Source organism: Montipora capricornis, chromosome 10 (genome assembly GCF_036669925.1).
Source record: "Montipora capricornis isolate CH-2021 chromosome 10, ASM3666992v2, whole genome shotgun sequence".
NCBI lineage: Eukaryota > Metazoa > Cnidaria > Anthozoa > Scleractinia > Acroporidae > Montipora > Montipora capricornis.
In genome coordinates this window covers 12,634,377-12,653,749 of record NC_090892.1, presented here as the reverse complement: position 1 = coordinate 12,653,749, position 19,373 = coordinate 12,634,377, and the positions used below count along the sequence as shown (strand labels likewise).

The window sequence follows — 19,373 nt, the reverse complement described above, 5'->3', positions numbered from 1 at the left end:
GTTTTGAACCCGTGACCTCGCGATACCGGTGCGACGCTCTAACCAACTGAGCTATGAAGCCACTGACGTTGGGAGCTGGCCGGAATCGCGAGGTCACGGGTTCAAACCCCGTTGAAGTCCTGAATTTTTCAGGCTTCTCTAAGCAATTGCAAAAATTGCGCTCATAACTGCGAAGATCATAGCTTCACTTGATTTCATATCCGCAGTTCATATGATTCATTTCATATACCATTTCATCACTGATTCATTCCTCACGGGACCATTAGAACCCACAAATGACCAGCTCCCAACGTCAGTGGCTTCATAGCTCAGTTGGTTAGAGCGTCGCACTGGAATCGCGAGGTCACGGGTTCAAACCCCGTTGAAGTCCTGAATTTTTCAGGCTTCTCTACGCAATTGCAAAAATTGCGCTCATAACTGCGAAGATCATAGCTTCACTTGACATTTTACATTGTTTCAATATCAATTTATTCAATTGTATCAATATGCACTGCTCACAGGTAGCAAAAACTAGTCAAACCAACTGTCACTCAAGCTAGAAATCACACCAAAGTCGTGCAGATCACTAGGAAATGATTGTTCAAGTGAATTTAACCAGAAGAAGTAGACAAAAACATAGGTAACCTGTCCCACAAATTGTTTACTTAAAAACAAACCATTTGCAAAACACATGGGAATGGTGGTTCTTCTATGATGTAGATGACCACACCTTCACAAAGAGATGTGTGAGCAAGCATGAGCTTGTCCATCTGACTTCATTTCAACTTTAAAGTGCTTGCGGGTTGTCAGAGGTTGTCGAGATCCTGCTTTAGTTATCTTTATTGCGGTTGTTCGGTACTCATTTCAGTTTTTGTGGGGAAGTCAACTTTTTTTTGCACCTTTTTTGTGGCTGCTTAACTGTGAAGTAGAACTGGCTTCTTCTTGTTTTACATTACCTTGATGTCAGCAAGCTAATCCAACCTCAAAGATACTTCCTGTGTGAGGTAAGGATTTTCAATTTCTGTTTTGTATTTTAATAGCACTTTGATGAATTACACTTATTGTAATATTGTTATGTAATGTTTATGTAATATCATAATAATGAGCATTAATTATTATTTTTTTGATATTAAATTTATTGTAGGATTGTACATTTTATTGTCATAACAAAATTCCTTTTTGTGGTTTTCTTGTCAAATTGTAACCAAACTTCCAAATGACAATGTTTGTCACAATCTGCTGACAAAAATTACCACTCACTTTGTTGTCATGGCGTGGGTCTCTTCTGTGTTGATGGGCCGTAGCAAATGTTATATTGTCCTTTTACAGTATTTCTCTTCCTACTTGTCAAACTCTACTGTATACTTCATAACCATTTAACGACTCCTTTCTTACAATGCATACATGTAAATGCAGCTCTTCTTGGCAAAAGTTAGGTGCATTTTATCTGAAGCGATTAGGCCCCAAACTCATAAACTGGCAAGCGTTGACACTTGAGAACAATTTTTTTAGATTGTATCATGCATGCATGCATGCATGCAGTTTTTGACAAAAAACCCACTCGAAAAAAATGTCTGTAACCTGTGCCTGACTAGACAACTTCACAGCTTGGAGGCCTAAATTTTCTCTTAGGTCTGGGAAGATTCTGAATTCTGTAATTAAAACCCAGACCCAAGCATTAAAATTCTCAGTGTTGGATTTGATGAAAAAATAGTCTCAAGTCTTGGGTTATTGTTACTCAGTAGGGTTGACACTATCAAAATACTCGGCTGTATGACAAAGAAACATACTGCAAACATTTCAGGGATCAATAGTAAGGCTTCTAAAATGATTTTCTCTGTGCATATCCGTAGGTACAGATTAACAAGGAATTGCTAACTTTTGACAGACCTTGCTTGGATGAATAACTGAAGCTTTGCGGGCCTGTTAGTTTAAAAAACAAGATCACTGTAGATCTGGAATTGAGATATTATATTGAATAGTATTGTTTTCTCTTGTCGAAAAGTATAGTCGGATGTTTGGACATTAAGACACTTGCTGTAAACAAAAGCACATTACAAAGCTGCTGGAATTCGGTTAGTTGTGATATGGTCATAAGGTTTCGTTCAAGTGTTAAATTAAAATGGACGTGAAAATTATACAATAATTTTATCTGAATAAATATTTATTGTGGTCTGTGCTGTCTTGGGTTTAATTTTTTTTGTTTGCTTAATTCCTAGATGTTATGTAGTTTTGGCATATGTACCTCTTACTAACCACTACTAATTCTAGGGCCATACTATAATAATTTATAACCCCTAACTTACTGAAAGCCTGAGAAACAAGGTTTGTAAGATATATATTATATCCCTAGAGCATTGAATTAGGCAACAAAATCATATTTTTAATTTAGAGTACGATTCGCTAACTTGGCTAGTTATAGAGTGTATTCTGTTTGGGAGATATAATAAGTAATTTGTACTGCAAAGGTATTGTTAATGTTGTCACACAGACAAACTGATTGACTTGATGTGTATCATGATTGTGTGAAGAAGGGCTGATTTTTTTTCTACTCCATTACCAAAGAAGACACTCTAGAACTTTTAGCTGTGACATGTGTCTGATATTGTAAGATATAAATTGCCTTCTTAATTTATTTTAAAAACAAACAAGTTGCCGGTCAAAATATCCCTAATCAAATGTGTAAACCATTTGCTCATGCCTTTTTTGTAGACCAAAACAAAAGTATGGATCCTGGTCTTGATGACAGCATAGATAATCCATTCAGACATGGAAGCTACAACATGAGCAAGACATTGCTGCAGCGAGACACAACCACAATGTACAAAATGACTAGCACACCTAGGGGCATTGCAGTAATCATCAACAACAAGAATTTCCTTGAGTCATCAGGGCAGCATTTATCACCACGAGATGGCACGGAAGTGGATGGCGAAGCTCTCAAGAGGCTCTTTAAGAAGTTGCAATTTAAAGTGGAAGTTTACAACAATCAGACCAAGGCTGAGATAAGGCGCATTGCAATTGGGATGGCTAAGTCAAACCACTCCATGTATGATGCCTGTATCTTGGCTATTCTGACACATGGTCTGGATGGTGTGGTTTATGGAGTAGATGGCACCATTCCTATCAGGGACATAATCTCTCCGTTTAAAAAGTGCAAGACATTGGCTGGGAAGCCCAAAATTTTTTTTTTTCAAGCTTGTCAAGGTATGTCGCAACCAGCTAAGCTAAGCCCTTTATTTGGAAAGAGCAAAGGTGAAAACTAGTTGCAAATTGAAACTTATCCTGATATTTCTAAAGATGCAAAGGGAAAAGGTCAGTCATAAAGGTGGCTGTATTGTTGCAATTTTGAGCCCTGCTTCTTTGGGAACTTGGAGAAGTTGAGAACTTTAATACTGGCTAGAAGAGAGGTTTTAAACGGTGCCGAAACCTTGAGAAATGTATTTTTTTAAGATTTTTTAAGAGTGGTCTTTTCGTGAAAACTTCACATTTCATCGAACTCTTTATTATTTGCCTGCTGTCTGTTGTTTGAAGTAACGGCTGGCAAATGGATGTACTGTAAGCACAATGGATTGAAATCGGCTAGTCTCTCTGTGAGATGTTACCCTTTGACCTGATCTGTTACATGCATTCTGCACATTGAAAAACAAATTCATGGACCAAGATTTGAATTAAATGGATTCGACATGTTTGTGAAAGGTGTACATACTGGTAATCAAATTTCTTCAAATTTTGGTAAAAGTGAACAATAGCTCCCATGTTCGGCTGTTGGTAACCTGTCGGCTGACAGGATGCCGACACATTACCGACAGCCGGCCGACAGTGTTAATGAAGCCAAAAATTAACCCAAAGCACTAAAAGTTTCAAAACAGCATATAGACATCCATCTCCAGACCGTACATACCAATTTAATTTTGCATGTACCTATTTCCTAAATTGTATTTTTACACTAAAAAGGCATGTTTGCTGGTAGCAAAAAGGAAGTTTTTCAATTGCCCTATCATGCGTTGCGAACCATAGTTTACAATACTTCATGTATGGAAAGGAAAAGTTTTCAATAATTGGCAGACAAATAAAAAGCGAACCGATATGGGCATTTTTCGCTAAAAATTAATGATCTTTAAAGAGCAAAGGTGAAAAATACAATGTTGTTGTAAATTTGCCACTTCTCCAGGTGTTTTAGTCGGAAAGGGAAAAATAATAATTATTATTCATTCGCAATTTCAAGCCCTGTCAATTAAGAAAGCATATTAAGCCTTTGTTTTAATTGTAAAGCAATATAAAATAAATCTGTTATTATTATTATTATTATTATTATTATTATTATTATTATTGAGGGAAATGTACCATTTTCAAAAGGGCAAGAATTCATGGATGGTTTAGATGTCCCTGATGGTCCTCATCCACATTCTACGAGTAAAGTTTCTGTCCCTGTTGAGGCAGACTTCATCTATGCTTATTCGACTGTGCCTGGTTACTACTCCTGGAGGAATAGCGCTGGGTCCTGGTTTATCAAGTCTGTTGTCAAGGTATTTGAGGAGAATGCATATCACATGGAAGTCCTGCAAATGCTGACAAGAGTAAATGCCCTCATATCTACTTTCAAGTCACGCCATCCAGTTGCTCTTGACAAGAGACAAGTATCCACCACTGTCTCAATGCTGACGAAGGATCTGTATTTCTTTCCTCAAGCTGAAGGCCAGAATGGGGACAAGCAAGACCCTGATGCATCAAATTGCAAAGTGAACTAGAATCAGAGAAGTTTGTCACATGAAGAGTTCTGTGAAATGATGTTTAACTCAGTTTGTTAGAGTTGGAATCTTGAGAAAAGCCAAAAATGACAGCCACAAATAACAAATTCATCTTCACCAATTTTAGGCACATTTCCAGCTGCTGGAGCAGTATGCTTGTTTCAGCTCATTGAGATTGTGTTCATTGTCATCAGCAATGGCGTGTGTAAGAGCCTCATTTTAATGTGATATCATCCCTGGAACAACTTATTGGAGAATTAAAAAATGTAAAAGGGCGGCCTTCACACACCATCTGACTCTATTATCAGCCTTCTGTATAATCAGTGGTAAACAATTTTGTTTAATAGACATGTTTACTACTGCAAACAATTCTGCAAATTCAAAATTACCTGGGCTTGTTTTTTTATTTGTCATATTTTTTGGCCTGAAAAATGATGTATTGAAACATTACGTAAGACTTATTTTGCTAATTTTTTTCCCTTTGTTTATTTAATTTTTTTGATCTTGAGTTTTTTCCACACGATTCTTGCCCTCGACATTGAATGTGTTAATTTAATTTATATTTAACCTTCGGAGTAAATATTTGGTACCCTGCGCTGCAGACAAAACCAAACCTCTGGTTAGGTCCGTCCTGAAATCCTTTTTCTGGGCCCCCAGCAGCGTGCGAGGATTTGAGTATGCACCATGATTGGTCTGTCAAGAAAAACAGTTGATTGACAAGACTGGTAATAGCCAATCGGAGTAAAGGGAAATTTGAAACGCACTTCCGCTTGGTCATTGAGTCAGTCAGACGTTACTAACTGGTGTTAGATTATGTCTGCAATGCACACTAGTATTTCGGAGAGCATTTTTAACTTTAAAATAATATTGAAATGGGCTCTCAAATGACTAGGCCCAGGGGGCACCTTTTTGAAAGCCCCAAGAACTGTTTGGGTTTATTTCTTGCACCACAATTTCCTCTGTTTCTTGAAGAAGAAGATATTGTAGACTGTGAAACTTTGCAGTTACTGTACTGGACAACAAGCTAAAAAGATGTAACTTGATAATTTGGTTTTGTGTATGGAAAGACTTTTCAAGAATTTCAAGTTAATGGTAGTAATGGTAGTGAATTTATATAGCGCATTTTCTATTAATGTATTCAAATTCGCTTTACAAGCAAGGGATCTAAGGGTGAGATCGGACATCAGCATAATTATATAGGCGCCGCTGGCAGCCGCTATCAGTCCATTAGCGATCTCACCCAGCACATGAATGAATGAAATTAGTCCTGACCACAACACCGGGAGCTCCATGCCCTACTCTTTACGAATAGTGTGTGGGTTCTTTTACGTCCCACTGGGTTGTGAGCATTGAAAGGTTGTGAGACGGGGCCTAAGGTTTATAGTCCTTATCCGAGAACACTTGAAAGTCTTAACCGTTTGCGGATGTAATTACAAAGGCAGCACTTTCTCCTCAGTTATTTTAAGAGTGTTGGTCCGGCTGGAGTCGAACTCACGACCTCCCGCATGACAGCCCGATGCTCAACCAACTGAGCCACCAGTGCGCAGTGTAAGTTCCCAGTTCCATACATGTAACTGTATGGCAGCTTATGTTCGTAAAGAGTAGGCATGCACTATAATGGGGGGATTAAGGGGATGTTAACTAGTATCTTAAGATGTTATCAATATTATTAAGGTTTTGTCTTCTATCCTAAAGACAGAATGCGAAAATGGCCATTTCTTTTAATCTTCTTTTTTCAAAATAGAGTTCAAGATTATTTGGCTTAGCTGTGCTAAGGGTGCCAGTCATGGTAATTAGCACTAAGATAAAAATAATACTTATTGGCAGCCATTGTCAATTAGGCTCCATCCACATGTATCTGGATATTTTTGAGAGCTGCGATTTTTCCTCTGTTGATGAGAAAATAATTATGCAAAAATGATTCGAAAATGCTAACCTCCATGTTATCACGTGCCTCTGATGTCATTGTATTTGAAAACTTCCATATTCACCCATCCACATGAAAATGAAAAAGCGTAGTTAAATTTAAAAATGTACAGTCTGGAGAGTGTTTAAAAAACCTTCGTTTTCGGTTACCAAAAACTCCACATTTGTGTGGACTGGAGGCAAAAATGGAAGAAAACGATTCTGTTTTTGAAAATATATGGATATGTGTGGACAGGACCTTACACTGGTTGTGGAACAGCTTTTCATTAATAAGATTTACAGTAAAGATAACGTGTTTTAAAAATTTGTAATATATCACGACTGTTTGGCAAGTTGTAAATGGGAAAAGTAAATGGTATGGATGAGAATATTGCTGTTATTTTCCAGAACAGTTTTTTCAACTGAAGTAAAGAAATGCTTATTATTTTACAGAGTTTTATTTTTAGGGTTGATAATGCTTTTATTTTAAGAATGTGGACATTTTTATTAAGTTTTGTGTTGTGACAAGATGTCTATTCCTTTGCTGCATAATACCATTTAAAATTAGTTGGCATCAATCTCCTTATCCTCAAGAAAAGAGTTAAAATCAAATAACATAATTTTTTTTTTGGGGGGGGGGGGGAGGGCAGGGGTGGGAAATGGAGGGGTGCTACTGCCGACTTAGAATATCCATTTTAGAAAGAAATTTTAGTATTTTAGTTGGAGTTTTACACTTACATGTATTTGTTATTGTTGTAAATTGTTTTTTACAGAAAAGCTTATAAAGTTGTTATTTTATCCTTATAAGCAACAGATATTAATATCCTCATCTACAAAAGGTGCTTTTGTTTTAAAATAGGGATTTATTTTTGGATTTTGCCAGTGATGTATTTTTTAAAGACAAGTTTAAAAATGTTTGGCATTAAAACACAGTATTTATTGCATCTGTATCTCTTAAATAATTATTGTTAGTTAAAATTGTGTTGTAAACTATAACAATATTGTTATTAAAAAGCAACGTTCTGGAATGTTATACTCCTTCTGACAAGGTTTAAAGGGTTACAATAAAAATTAATATTTGCATTGCAAGTGAGTCTCATGTTACTGTTGCCCTTTCGAAAAGCTTTTGAAAGTATTTTCAGCTCAGCTCATTTCATTGCTAGAAATTTATTGTCTGTAACCCATTGTACCGAAGGTCTCTTGGCAGGACTTTCCAGACATTTTTCATTGATGTTTTAACAATTGGCACAAAAGGAAACTCTGCTCCAACTTGCAATGTTCTTTGTTTTTAACATAGTGGTTTTTTTTAAATATATTGTTTTTCTGAGAACTGAATTTTTGTGTTCGCTGCCATTTTGTATGGTTTGAATATTTAACGATATTATTATTTGCCGAATGCGAGGTGAATATCAGTGATTAAAAACTGAGACTAAGTCGAGCTTTTTGTTCACTGATGTTCACAGAGCCTGTGGTGAATAATTTGTTTTAGTATAATTACGTAGGTAATTATTTGAAAAAATGTGCATTTTCCTTAAAACCATTAATTTCTTTGTCACCGCGGCAAAACACCTTGCAACTATTTTGACAAAACCGCTCAGGTGATGAGTGTTATAATTCAGCTTGACAAATGTCCGTGAGCACCACAAGTCTTTAAACACAACTTGAACTTTAATTTCCACCTAAAGCTTAAGAGAACTCTGTTACAGATCGAGCAGTGACAAAAGAACACAAACTGGTAAGTAGAAACTGCTTATATAATGCAAAGATAAAAACCTGTTTATCCAGTTCCTATCCTGTCATAGAATGTTCTAGAAACATAACATAATATCCTAATTGGGTCCTTAAAACAAACAGACAGTGATAAGAAAGACTTGGTGTAACGCGTGTCTGTGCCAGGAGACACGCTTTACACTGAGTAATTATACTTAAGGCAGTTACATGTACATACAGACTAGTGTTCCATGCAGATGATTTTGATAACTGATCAGCAGTGTCCCATGCTCTTAAGAAAACATTGTAAGCCAGCTGAACATAAGCTTTTAATTTGCCTTTTGTTTCCAAAAGCTGCCATCATAGTCATTATTTGTCCCTTTAATGCCTTGATTGATTCGCATATCCTAGAGCTGAAAGAAACTCGTGTTTCGAGTAAACAGCTAGTCAAGCGAGAAAACCTTACCGCAGACCACTAACAGTAATTAGTTTGTGGTTTTATGTCACTTCTGATTGGTTGCTGCAGGAAATGGGAAATGCCAAAATCCTAACATTTTATTCCCAAAGGGTTTGAATTGGGTACAACATTGACACCACTGCAGAAAACCAGTTTGGCAAGATATCTTATTTTGAGATTGCATGGAAGTGAGGTTCTTAACTGCTGTGACCAGAGGTTCTTGTTTTTTGCATCTCTTTTGGCCTTTGCTAACTGCTTCTCGTGAAAGAAAAATAAAACGTCTGGCACCCAGTTCCCAAGGTCTCTTCGCCAATGAGGGGAGAGACCCTGGGAACGAGGCTGGAGCAACCTACTGTATCAAGAAGTGGCCTTATGGCCCCTTTCTCTTGGGTGTTTTGGGGCTTGCCATTTTAAAAAGAACGCCCACAAACACCACATTTCAAAAGAAAAAATTGATGATTGCCTTTGCCAGACCACTTGATGTCATCATTGTCAAAATGAGTTTGATCTTAGGTTTGAAAGAATCTGTCATTAATTTTTCAATTCAGGGAAAAAAAGTTGCTGACATCTGAGTGAAGTACTGATGGTTGTGGGTACTTCTAGAAACCACTGTAACGCTGTTGTTTTTTGTAATAGTGAACAATAAGAAAGTGGAGGTAAATATCCACAACTTTTGCTAACACTGGGGTGTGTATATACCAAACAGGTTGAATAATCAACTGAGTGTATCAATAAAAATTTGCTCCTCTGCAACCAAAGCCAAACAGGAAGCCATTTTGTTTTTCTCTGTTTGCATAGCTCTAGGTGAATGGTACTTGCTTTTGACCTCCAAGCTAGCCAATCAGAATGTGTGGAAAGCACTTTTCATTTCTGTGGTATATACAAATTTTTGATATTGAGGTAATAATGCTGTGGGCCGAAGGGTTTGCTCACAGCTAAATTGAGCTGCACAGATTGTGTTTTTTTTCCTTTCTTGAAATATTTAGAGCTTGATGAAGCAGATGCTAGGTTTCTTGGTTTTGGAGGCACCCCAACAGTTTCTAAGCCAACAGGAAATGCAGTTGATGTTGCAACGATTTACAAAATGAATCGTTCATCGAGAGGAATTGCAGTCATCATAAATAACAAGAATTTCCTGCGATCCTCAGGAATGGATCGATATCCTCGAAATGGCACCGACGTCGACCGTGATGCCCTGGAAAAATTGCTCAAGTATCTGAAGTTTGATGTTAGAATTTACAATGACCAAACCAAAGCTGATATAAGGAGGGTAACCAAGCAAATGGCAACAACCAATCACTCGGGTTATGATGCATTTGTCTTCTCCATTCTGACGCATGGCGAGGAAGGTGTCCTTTATGGAACAGATGGAACCATTTCAATCAGGGATCTCACCTCAGTCTTCAAAGATGCCACTACCTTGGTGGGAAAGCCCAAGATTTTTTTCTTCCAGGCCTGCCAAGGTAAGGTGTGATGTATACTGTCTGATTTTTGTTTAGTGTATTTCATAAAAAAAATGGGCCTGGCACCAGGGGGGAGCAGTGATGGCACAGTGGTGAGAGAACTGTCCTCCGTCCCAGGTTTGATTCCTGGACTTGGCATCGTAAGGGCCGATTTACACGGTACGACTTTGTCGCATGCGACAACGGCTTACGACAGGCCCACGACATGATTTACGATTGTTGTGTACGTCAGAAAAAAAATGTCGTACCATTTTAAAACATGTTTTAAAACGCTGCGACAATCGTAAAGTCATGTCGTAGGCCTGTCGTGAGCTTGTCCCATGCGACAAAATCGTATCGTGTAAATCGGCCCTAAGTGGGTTGAGTTTGGTTCTCCAATCTGCATTTTTCTTCTCTTCTTTGACCTGTTCACTAAGATGGTGTTAGGCCTTCTTTCGTTAACAGTGGTTTTCACATTGAATGTTCATATCCCAAAGTAGCTTCACTTCGCCAATTTCCATGACACTCTTTCTGGTACATGTTCATGCCATTTTCGTTTTCTTTCCAGCTGGTACAACTCGCACGATTTCTAATGTGCAACCTTTGTCACATTCTCATGTCTTTTCTTAAAATCCCTCTTTGCCAACTGTATGCACTCACTTACTAGATGACACACACTTTCCCTTTTTGTCACACAATCTATACAATTGTGACTTAGCTATCCGATCAATGTGGTGTTTCAAGTAATTAGTCCTGAGAGCCTGTTCTTGCGTTGCACAAACTAAGTGCTTCCATTTGAACCTTCAAGTGCAATGATCTTTTCCAACTCCAAGTCTGTTCTGCGTCTGTTTTTTCAGGCATGTCTCTCAGAAATTGTGCCTTCTCCTTCCATTTCTTTTTCTCGTTGTTAGTGCAACTCCAGTCACTTTGCTCGTCACTTTGCTATTCACTTTGCTCCTGTTGAAGCAGTTACTCTGATTTTCAAGATACCACCTTAAGTTGTTTTTCGTACTCCTTGTGCAACTCTCGCAGCTAGTCAGACCCCGCCCACTTTTTGTTCTCAGAACATACAATCAACATCTCCTTTTCGGTACAGTGGACTGTTCATCATCGTCATCTTCCTCGTGGTGCTTTCAGAGTTCTTACCTCGGCTTCTTTCAACCACCGTATAATGCCTACTCCATGGCTGAGAACAGCCACTGCCCAAGTATTGATCACTGTTATCTTATTCTTGCCATTCAACTTTGATCTTAATACGAATCTCAATCTTCTGTTATTGTACTCTCTAGCAAACTGTTATTTCATTTCTCCAAGTATCTATATCCTTCATTGTCAACACAATGCCATCTTCTTTAACCACTTTCCTGTAATGGCGTGACTGTATACCACCATATATGTAAAGTAGTGTATGGATGGTATGTAAGTATGCTATGTAATGTGTAGAGTCGGCCCGAACGGACATCGTTCGAGAGATGTTAACATTGTAAACGCTCGACATTAAATTGGCGACGAGGATTTCACTGGAGTAAGGGACAGAATGGCGATCAACATCGGCTTTAAACAGTTTCCGGAATTCGCAGGGACCCAGAGACCGTTTACGCCGAGCGGTTCAAGAGTAACCACTTGAAAGCATACAACATAACGGACAAGGCACAACAACAATCGCTGTTTTAGGATTCCATAGGCGAAGCTACTCTGGACATATTCGAACAACTTAGCAACACGGGAACAGACTTGGACGGAGCCGTTAATGCACTACGAGACAAGTTCAAGGAATCTCAGAACCGGCTGTACAACACACACAAATTTTGCTGCATCAAACAAGGAAAGGACGAAACTTGGGATTTGTTCATCTCGAAACTTAGAACGGAAGGCGAGCACTGTGACTTCCCGGCGGGTTGGTTGGATACCGAGATACTAATGGCCATGATCGAGAGCAGAAAATCCAAGAGAGTGAGAAGAAAGCTACAACAAGACCAGCTAACACTAGCAGAAGCACAGAGGTCTCGAAAGCGCGGATCAACACGGCACAAAAGTGGAGAACCAAACTCCAACGCACGTCACCGTTAAACAAGAAGTGGATAAAATCACAGTGGACGGAACAGGCAAAAAATCGTGTTTTAATTGCGGGAAACAGTGGCCACACCAATTAAGGGGGACCAAGAAAATGTCCGGCTTTCGGCAAGCGGTGTATGCGATGCGGGAAAAGGAATCACTTCGCGAAGGTGAAGGTGGCCAGCTTCACGGTGTTACCGGACAGCAGGGCTACAGTCAGCACTATGGATGAGGCAACCTTTTGCAGATACGGCCTGGAAGAGAAAGTAACGACCAAAAAAACAAGATGCCAGATAAAGCCCTATGGCGCAGTTATTGAAACAAACCTCATACCCGTACTGGGCAGCTTTGAGGCGCTCACCGCGCCTAAGACCAAAATGAAGTGTGGCAGCTCATAAAGGGAGATACCCAGACCGCACCGTTACTGAGTTATGATGAAGGAAAGGACCTGGGAATGATACTTGTGAGACAATGAAATTTCAAAGGAAGGCAAACAATCGGAAGACGCGAGCCCCGTCAAAGAACTTTTGGAAGAGTAAGGAAGATCGATTTGAAGGAATTGGGAAGCTAACAGACATTCACTTTGATTTAACTGTTGACCCTGAATTTAAACCCGTCGCACAGCCACCACGGCGACAACCATCTAGCCTGCGGGAGAACATGGAAAAAGAAATACAACACCTTCTGGACCAAGATATCATTGTAAAAGTTAACGAGCCAAAGGGATGGGTATCGCCGCCAGTGGTCACTCCCAAAAAGGATCAGAGCCAGGTTCACCTGAACGTAGATATGCGTGTGGCAAACCAAGCAATACCCCGCAGACACACCCAGCACCCCACGATAGACGACGTTGTCAACGAGCTAAGTGGGTCGACCGTGTTCTCGCACTTGGACATGTCCAAGGGATACCACCAACTTGAGCTCAAGGAAAGTTCGAGAAATGTAACGACCTTCTCGACGCACATTGGTTTATACCGATACAAGAAGCTGAACTACGGTACGAGGTCAGCCGCCCAGATATTCCAGGAGACCATCAGACAGGAGTTGACACAAGACCTCAAAGGGGTCATCAACATTAGCAATGACATTATTGTCCATGGGCGTGACACAAAAGAACATGACGCAAACCTGGAGGCCCTCCTAAAGAAAAGTCGCGGAAAGAATGTCACGTTCATCAAAGGAAAATGTGAATTCAACAAAGAACTCGTGGTCTATTATGGCTTGATGTTCTCAAAGGAGGGAGCATCCCCAGACCCTTGCAAGGTACAGGCTATCAAGGGGGCGGGCCGCCCAAGGAATGCAGCGGAATTTAATTCGTTTCTGTGCACAGTCGGGTGTATCGCTCACGGTTTATGGAAGCCAGCAAGTATCAGAAAGCAATCTGCAGACTCGGGGAATTACTAAAAGGAAAATTTGAATGGATACAAGAGCACACAGAAGCAATTGAAGAACTGAAGAACATGCTCAGTAGTGACACGGTACAAGCCTACTTCGACCCCCAAGCGGAACACGAACTCCACGTGGACGGGTGTCCGATGGGACTGGCAGCCACTCTCACGCAGAGGAAGCTTGGAGAACAAGTGTGGCAAGTTGTGCAGTATGCTAGCCGAGGCCTCACAGACACAGAAAAACGGTATAGCCAGATCGAACTAGAAGCCTTAGCGTGTGGTTTTGGTATGGGGTACCGTTTAAGATGATGCGGACCACAAACCTCTAGAAAGTGTATTCAACAAGCCCACATATGCAAAGTCCATCCGTGTACAGAGGATCGTAAACAGGATGTTGGATTACGACTTTGTCGTGGAATACCGATCTGGAAAGGAAAACGTATCGGATTATTATGTCACTTCAGTGTGACGTGCACCAAGCTCTTAACTCAAAACTACCAAGGAAGTGAACTATGTTGTAACATGCAACACGCCCAACGCAGTCACTAAGGAGCAAGTGCAGAAAGCCACTGACGAAGACGCTACACTACTAGCGTTAAAGAGGTGCATCCACCAAGGCTGCATTGACGCAAAGGCTGAGAACTTACAGGTGTACAAGCATGTTTTCAGCGAACTCGCGGTAGTGGACGGAATAGTCGTAAGAGGAGACAGGATTGTCGTACCCGAAACACTCAGACAGAGGATGGTCGAGATTGCGCACGAGGGGCACTAAGGACAAGTACGGACGAAACAGCTGCTGAGGGCACACGTTTCCCATGTCTCATTATTAACAATCCGCATTTTTGGGTGTACTTGGAGCTTTGTCAGAATTATGGTGTGTGTGCTGATGTGTGGTATAGGGAAGTTCCAGGTGAGGGGCCACCGTAATCCTCCAGAAGACGCTTACGCCCCCGTCCACACGTATCCGCAACTTTTTCTTTCCGGATTCAAAAATATTCCCATCCACACGTAGCGTATTCAAATCGAAATTGCCCGTCCACGGATTCACTCTAGTACTCAGGACTCCTCAAGGGAACAGAGGTAACAGAGCATGTGCCATGAAGCCCTCGGAACTGTGCTAGATCTTGTTACGTCGTCCGGATTAAAGAATTTTCCGGATTTAGTGTCCACACGGTTCCGGATTCATGCGGATTAAAGATATCCACTCTGGCGCTGGCCGCCGTTTTCCATCATAGGATTTGGGGAAGGGGCCGGCCTTAATTTTCGTTTGTAACACAAGATTGTAGCTGTCTAGAGGTTCGGTGATCTTTGATAAGTTTTTGACCTTTTTAACTTACAGGCCACGAGTACATGGATGGGATGGACGTAACAGATGCTCCCCAATCTGACAGCAAAGTCTCTGTCCCAGCCGAAGCTGACTTCATCTACGCCTACTCCACGGTGCCCGGCTACTACTCTTGGAGAAATTCCCTCAATGGGTCCTGGTTCATCCAGTCACTGATCAAAGTGTTCGAAGAGAACGCAGCACACATGGATATCCTGCGAATGTTGACAAGGGTCAACGCCCTAGTGTCCACGCACAAGTCACGCACCGGCGACTATTACTCCGACAGCAAGCGACAAGTTTCGAGTATTGTTTCAATGCTTCGCAAGGAACTGTATTTCTTTCCCGAGAATGTCACGGAGCAGAGTTAAGAATAAAAATTTTGTGATTTTCTTGTAGGTCTTCAATGCAGAGATTTAGCATCGCGTTTGCGGCAAACGGCAAACTTCGGACTGTAAACTGCTTTTCGCCAAAATCCAAGAAGTATGTTTGATTTCATCTCCTTTTTTGCCTGTTAGCTTGAGATACATGGCAACTTCTGAAATGAGCAAGACTAGTGAGAATAGAGCAATTTTCAAACGACTGTCGAAAGTAGTGACGCGATTGCAATTGCTTTGCTTATTGATTGGTTTAAAAACATCGCGCCAGTTTATCATCCAATGAGAAGGAACCAAAACTTGCACGCGCTATTTTTCCCGCGCTTTGAGCAAGTTACATCGGGGAGGGGGCAATTGATACGAATTTGATTGGTTCATTGCGATGGTTGCACCTGCTGTGATTGGTCGAAGTAATTACTTTGGTATTTATTTTACGAGAATCCATAGAGAATTTTCCATGCTTTTATAACAAACAGCAGTCTACCATTTGCCGTTTCACGTGAACGCGTTGCTACAATCTTTGACAATACTCGTTGGGAAAATTGACAAACCACAATAGTGTATTTTCACATGACGTCACGGCGGCCATGTTGACGGAGTGAACCGTGGAAACAGCGGCCATTTTGGAGGAGTGAAATATTCTTTCGGGAATTGAACTCGGTTGTTATGAAAATTCTTCCCTTTGTTTTAGTATTCGAACATGGCTGCTGGTCGCATGAGCGAAAACACTGTATAAAATGGTCATTCCCGTATTTGTCTGTCTTCTCCATACTCTCCCCTCCCCCCTAAGCCAATATTAGGGATCTTAAGCAAGGACGCGACGGCAAACCGGAAGTGAGCTGTTTTCGCTTTTAACTTCCCTTCACACTCCCACATTTACATTGCCAAGTATCTTTCTGCCAGGCATGCCAAAAAATCTCTTCTGGTTTGCGTCCGCGTCTCAAAAACGTCGCGTGCGTAAGCTCCCTAATGTTGGTCTAGAAACGACTAGAAGGCTTGCTTAGTATTTTTCACCACATCATCAGCATTGATATGGGGGAAGGGGGGGACCAATAGACTTTGTCTTTGAGTGCCTGTCCAATGATGTTCACGCCGGAATTTTTCCCAAGAGTTTTGTCCAAGATTGTAAATCTCTCAAACATTTCGTTTACGTAAGAGGAATTTTATACCTCGTGTGCTACTTCTCTATCAAGGGGTTTAAACCACGAAATCGCGCTATAAAGGGAACCTTGTTTCAACTTTAATTGGCGTATCCATGTTGGTGGCCAGTTATATTAGCGATAGAGGAAGATTTAATTGACCGAATGCAAAAATGGCCGCCAACAATTTATTCTTTTGTCTTTGAGTTAATTAGCCTAACTAGCCTCGTTTATACAGCCCAAATTATTTCAATTTTACGCGTGTGAACGAGGCTAGTTAGGCTAATTAGCACAAAGACAAAAGAATAATTTGTTGGCGGCCATTTTTGCATTCGGTCAATAGAATATTCTTCTGTGGAGATAGAAATGACTGAGGATCCTAACAGGAAGAAAGACAAACGCCGTCCTTTAATGTACTACCGACAAATGCGAGACAAATATCTCGCTAGCGATTTTTTTTTTCATGTTCGCAGAGTTTTCTTTGTATTTGCAGTTGGTGAAACACTGGGATATGTTTTGCAAAGGTACCTCTCCTTTTTGAAATCCGTCTGGTTGCATAACAAGTGCAGAAATTAATCTGGCTTTGAACAACTCGGCCCAGACTGTTGAAATTCATTTTTGTTTCTAAGCCAGTTTGCCTCATTCATAACTTAAACGTTGTACAGTCCTAGGGAAAGAGGGCTTTTGTTCATACACTGTGGGTTTTGAACTATTGTAGCTTTTAGTGATTATAAACATGCATGGACTGGGCCCCAACTCAATCCCCCTCTGGTTATCGCCGGGAATTTAAAAAGGGTGGTTTTCATTAGCGGTGCAAAGCACCACCACAAACATCATGTGGGAGACGCATCAACAGTTTTGTTAATTATTGCCTTTTGTTCTAACAAAAAGGTGCTTTTGATCTAAAGGACACTGAGTATACGTCGCTTGTGCTCATAGACTTCTCTCATAATGGCGGTCAAATAAAATAGTCTTGTTCTAATGCTAATAGAGCGTTTTCACATGACGTCACGGCGGCCATGTTGGTGTCCCGAAACAAAGAAATGGTGGCCATGATGGTGTACCAAACTACTCCTCCGGGAATTAAACTCTATTTTCATGCAAATACTTTCTTTTGTTTCAGTCATCCAATATGGCTGCTGGTCACGTGAGTGAAAATGCTCTATAAGCCTTTCTAGCCTCGCTACGACGAGCAAATTTCAAAAGAATATTTGTTTCAAAATTAGGGCAGTAGGTCTATTAACATAAATACAAAAAAAATGTAAAGGAGGTCGCCATTTATGAAAGTGGTCTATACTGCGTCGCTAATGAAAAATATTGTAATGTATTTAGTCCATAATTGTTTGATGCAATCGGAATTGAAACTGAAACAAATTGTGGTGCGTCTCTCCATGCTAAGAACCATGCGGCTATGACTTTTTCTTCTCAAGTTGGTTTGTTTAATTGTCTTATTCTGTGGTCATTAGTTTAGAAATAAGTAAGTGCTTGGGTTAACGAAACCCGTTGAAAATTCCCCTCAACGTTGATTATAGTGCAGTGTGTCGTCGTTTATAAGTGTCAAAATATTGGGACAGGACAAATATGGGGATTGGCTCAAGTTTTGCCCGGGGATGGACATTTGTAATACCTATGGCATTTGTTTTCAAATTAGAAATGCTGTAGATTTCCATTTGAAGAATTTTGGAAGAAAAGTGATACCACTTTTTTCACAAGTAGACTTATCTTTGCCCTGGTCGAGCAAAAAATGCGATCTTTTTTGGCAGATCGGTGAATTTTGTATTCAAAAATTGACTGAAATATTACAAGGTCAAAGTTTCTATGGAGCCTCTATGAATGGGTAAGCGTTTCATCGATAATCGATAGAGAAATTGGCTTCATTTCAAAAACATTGTAGATGAGTGTATCTCCTAAGATTTATCAAGTCGGAATTTTTCCCGTAGAGTGCCGACCGTGGGACAATCAGTTTAACATAAATAGATAGGGGAGAGAGAGTACTTCAACAAGTGACCTTGTGCGTCGCTGTCACGCTGAGGCTGATTTGTAGTGAATAGACTGTGATTAGACTGCTAGGAGTGCCTTCCAAGTCAGTCGAGCCGCCCGCTTTAGTCACGACTAAATGAGAAGGGACTGCTAGCAGTGTAGCTATGATTACTTGAAGTGACTTTCCTTTGATAGTAATGGAAATGATTGCTATTGTGCGTTACAAATTTGGGTCGAAATGATGAGTATTGCTTCAGAGAACGAGAGAAATAACGAACATGGAAACAGTGCGTTTTAATAAAGGTCTTGTGTCTGTTTAACGATGTTTGAAATGTTCTGTGATGCCTAGAGTGTTTTCGACTAGTTGCACGATGATTAGATTTGACTTTGATTGAAAATGAATAGAATAAAATTCGATCGTATCTTGGCAGTAGGAGGTCTTAGATTTCACTTAGCAGTTAGGTTGATACGTTTGCCTTCTAAACGTCGCGCTTCAAATTGTCGCCATTTGCCCCGTCCTTTGCCTTCATTTTTGTCGATACCTAAGAATAGTTGGCGTCTTTCAGATCTCTCTGTACACTTTTCCAAGTCGTCGGTAGGCGTCCTCTCCCTCTCTTTCTTACTACCTGTACCCACTCATTTGATGTGGCTAAATATAATTTAGGCTAAGTTAGACTGGAACTAATGCAGTCAGCGGTTTCACCCCTTACAGTACGTGACCTGCGGGGTGCCCCTTTGGGGATTTGCAGGGCCTGTGTCATGTTGCTTTTCTCATGCGTTGTTGCTTGTTGATCTTTGCGGATCAATTGCTCTTGTTGGTGAATCTTTGGGGGTTCGCGCCTTTTCCCGGCCCTCCCGCTTCCTTG

The 19,373-nt window shown here is 40.4% G+C and overlaps 1 protein-coding gene and 1 non-coding gene across 3 annotated transcripts in view; both read left to right on the top strand.

The window, feature by feature from the left end:
• The window catches only part of LOC138018912 (caspase-3-like), a 28,928-nt gene extending 10,101 nt beyond the window's left edge, over positions 1 to 18,827 (top strand). The window contains exons 3-4 of one of the 2 annotated variants that reach the window (XM_068865584.1): positions 9,789 to 10,265; positions 15,027 to 18,827. In XM_068865584.1, the coding sequence (XP_068721685.1) occupies positions 9,789 to 10,265; positions 15,027 to 15,382 (833 nt within the window). In that variant the 3' untranslated portion in view covers positions 15,383 to 18,827. Of the gene's footprint in view, positions 1 to 2,691; positions 3,187 to 4,338; positions 7,814 to 9,788; positions 10,266 to 15,026 lie in introns of those variants that run through there. The other variant, XM_068865583.1, reaches the window with a different exon arrangement.
• Trnas-gga (transfer RNA serine (anticodon GGA)) lies at positions 298 to 370 on the top strand. Its single transcript has one exon. It is a non-coding gene; the product is annotated as a tRNA-Ser (tRNA).
• Positions 18,828 to 19,373: the final 546 nt, after the last annotated feature.